Below are 825 nucleotides of genomic sequence, written 5' to 3'. Positions count from 1 at the left end.
TCTCCAAGCCGCGTGGCGCTTTCGCCCGATCGCGTACTTTATCGAAGAAGACTCGATCGATATTGCCGACGACGACGACGATCACCCAGTGTGCCTCGTCTTTTGGCCCAAAGCCCTCCGCTTGACGCTGCTCGGTCTTGTCCGTACCGTTGCTTTGCTGCGGGATCACGTCGACGGGTCGTGCTCGGACGACTTTGGGTTCGGGTCTACCCATGCGCTCTTTGAGGCCGGGGTGCGCTTCTTCATTGGGGCTCAGCGAGGCCAACGCCTGAGACCGAGAGCCGAGCTTGGACCGGCTCAGTTCGATCGCTCGAGTCGTTTGGCCATGGCAAACGTGCTCTTTGACTATGGCGACCGTGCGCTCATGGCCGACTATCTGAGCGGCATGCGATGGAATGCGCACGATGTCGTCGTCGTACCGTGGGTGGTCTCGGTCGTCCGCCGCTTTGGCCTGCTGGCCATGACGGAAGCTTTTAGCAGCCTTCACATTAAGACGTCCGGTACGTTTAGGTCCAAGGTCCTTGAAGGCATTAAGGCTGACAACCCGTCGTGTGAGCGCGCCTTGTACGAGATGGCGTCTCGCTGGTGGACCGATCACTACAGTCTGGGCGGCAAGGGTGGTGGCAACATCCAGCTCGCTGCATGGCTCTACGAGAACGCCATGGCACCGAGCACGCACGTCAACTTGTCAACGCGTCTGCCGGCCGACGTCGTCGACAACATTCTCCTCATGATGATCGACGTGACGCGACTCGTGAAACAACCCAGAGACTCACGCGGGCTACCGGCCGCCTTGTGGTCCCTGCGTGCAACGCCACTGCCACG

At 60.5% G+C, this 825-nt stretch overlaps 1 protein-coding gene across 1 annotated transcript; it reads left to right on the top strand.

Moving 5' to 3' along the window:
- Positions 1–5: 5 nt before the first annotated feature.
- On the top strand, positions 6–708 carry SDRG_14459 (hypothetical protein; the record flags this gene model as incomplete). Its single annotated transcript, XM_008620589.1, has 1 exon — positions 6–708. A coding segment is annotated over one exon (701 nt), but the record flags the coding sequence as incomplete, so codon positions are not given.
- Between the last annotated feature and the right edge of the window lie 117 nt (positions 709–825).

Source organism: Saprolegnia diclina (genome assembly GCF_000281045.1).
Source record: "Saprolegnia diclina VS20 unplaced genomic scaffold supercont1.72, whole genome shotgun sequence".
In the NCBI taxonomy this organism is placed as follows: domain Eukaryota; phylum Oomycota; class Saprolegniomycetes; order Saprolegniales; family Saprolegniaceae; genus Saprolegnia; species Saprolegnia diclina.
The sequence above is the reverse complement of the archived record's forward strand: the minus strand, read 5'-3'. Positions and strand labels throughout refer to the sequence as shown.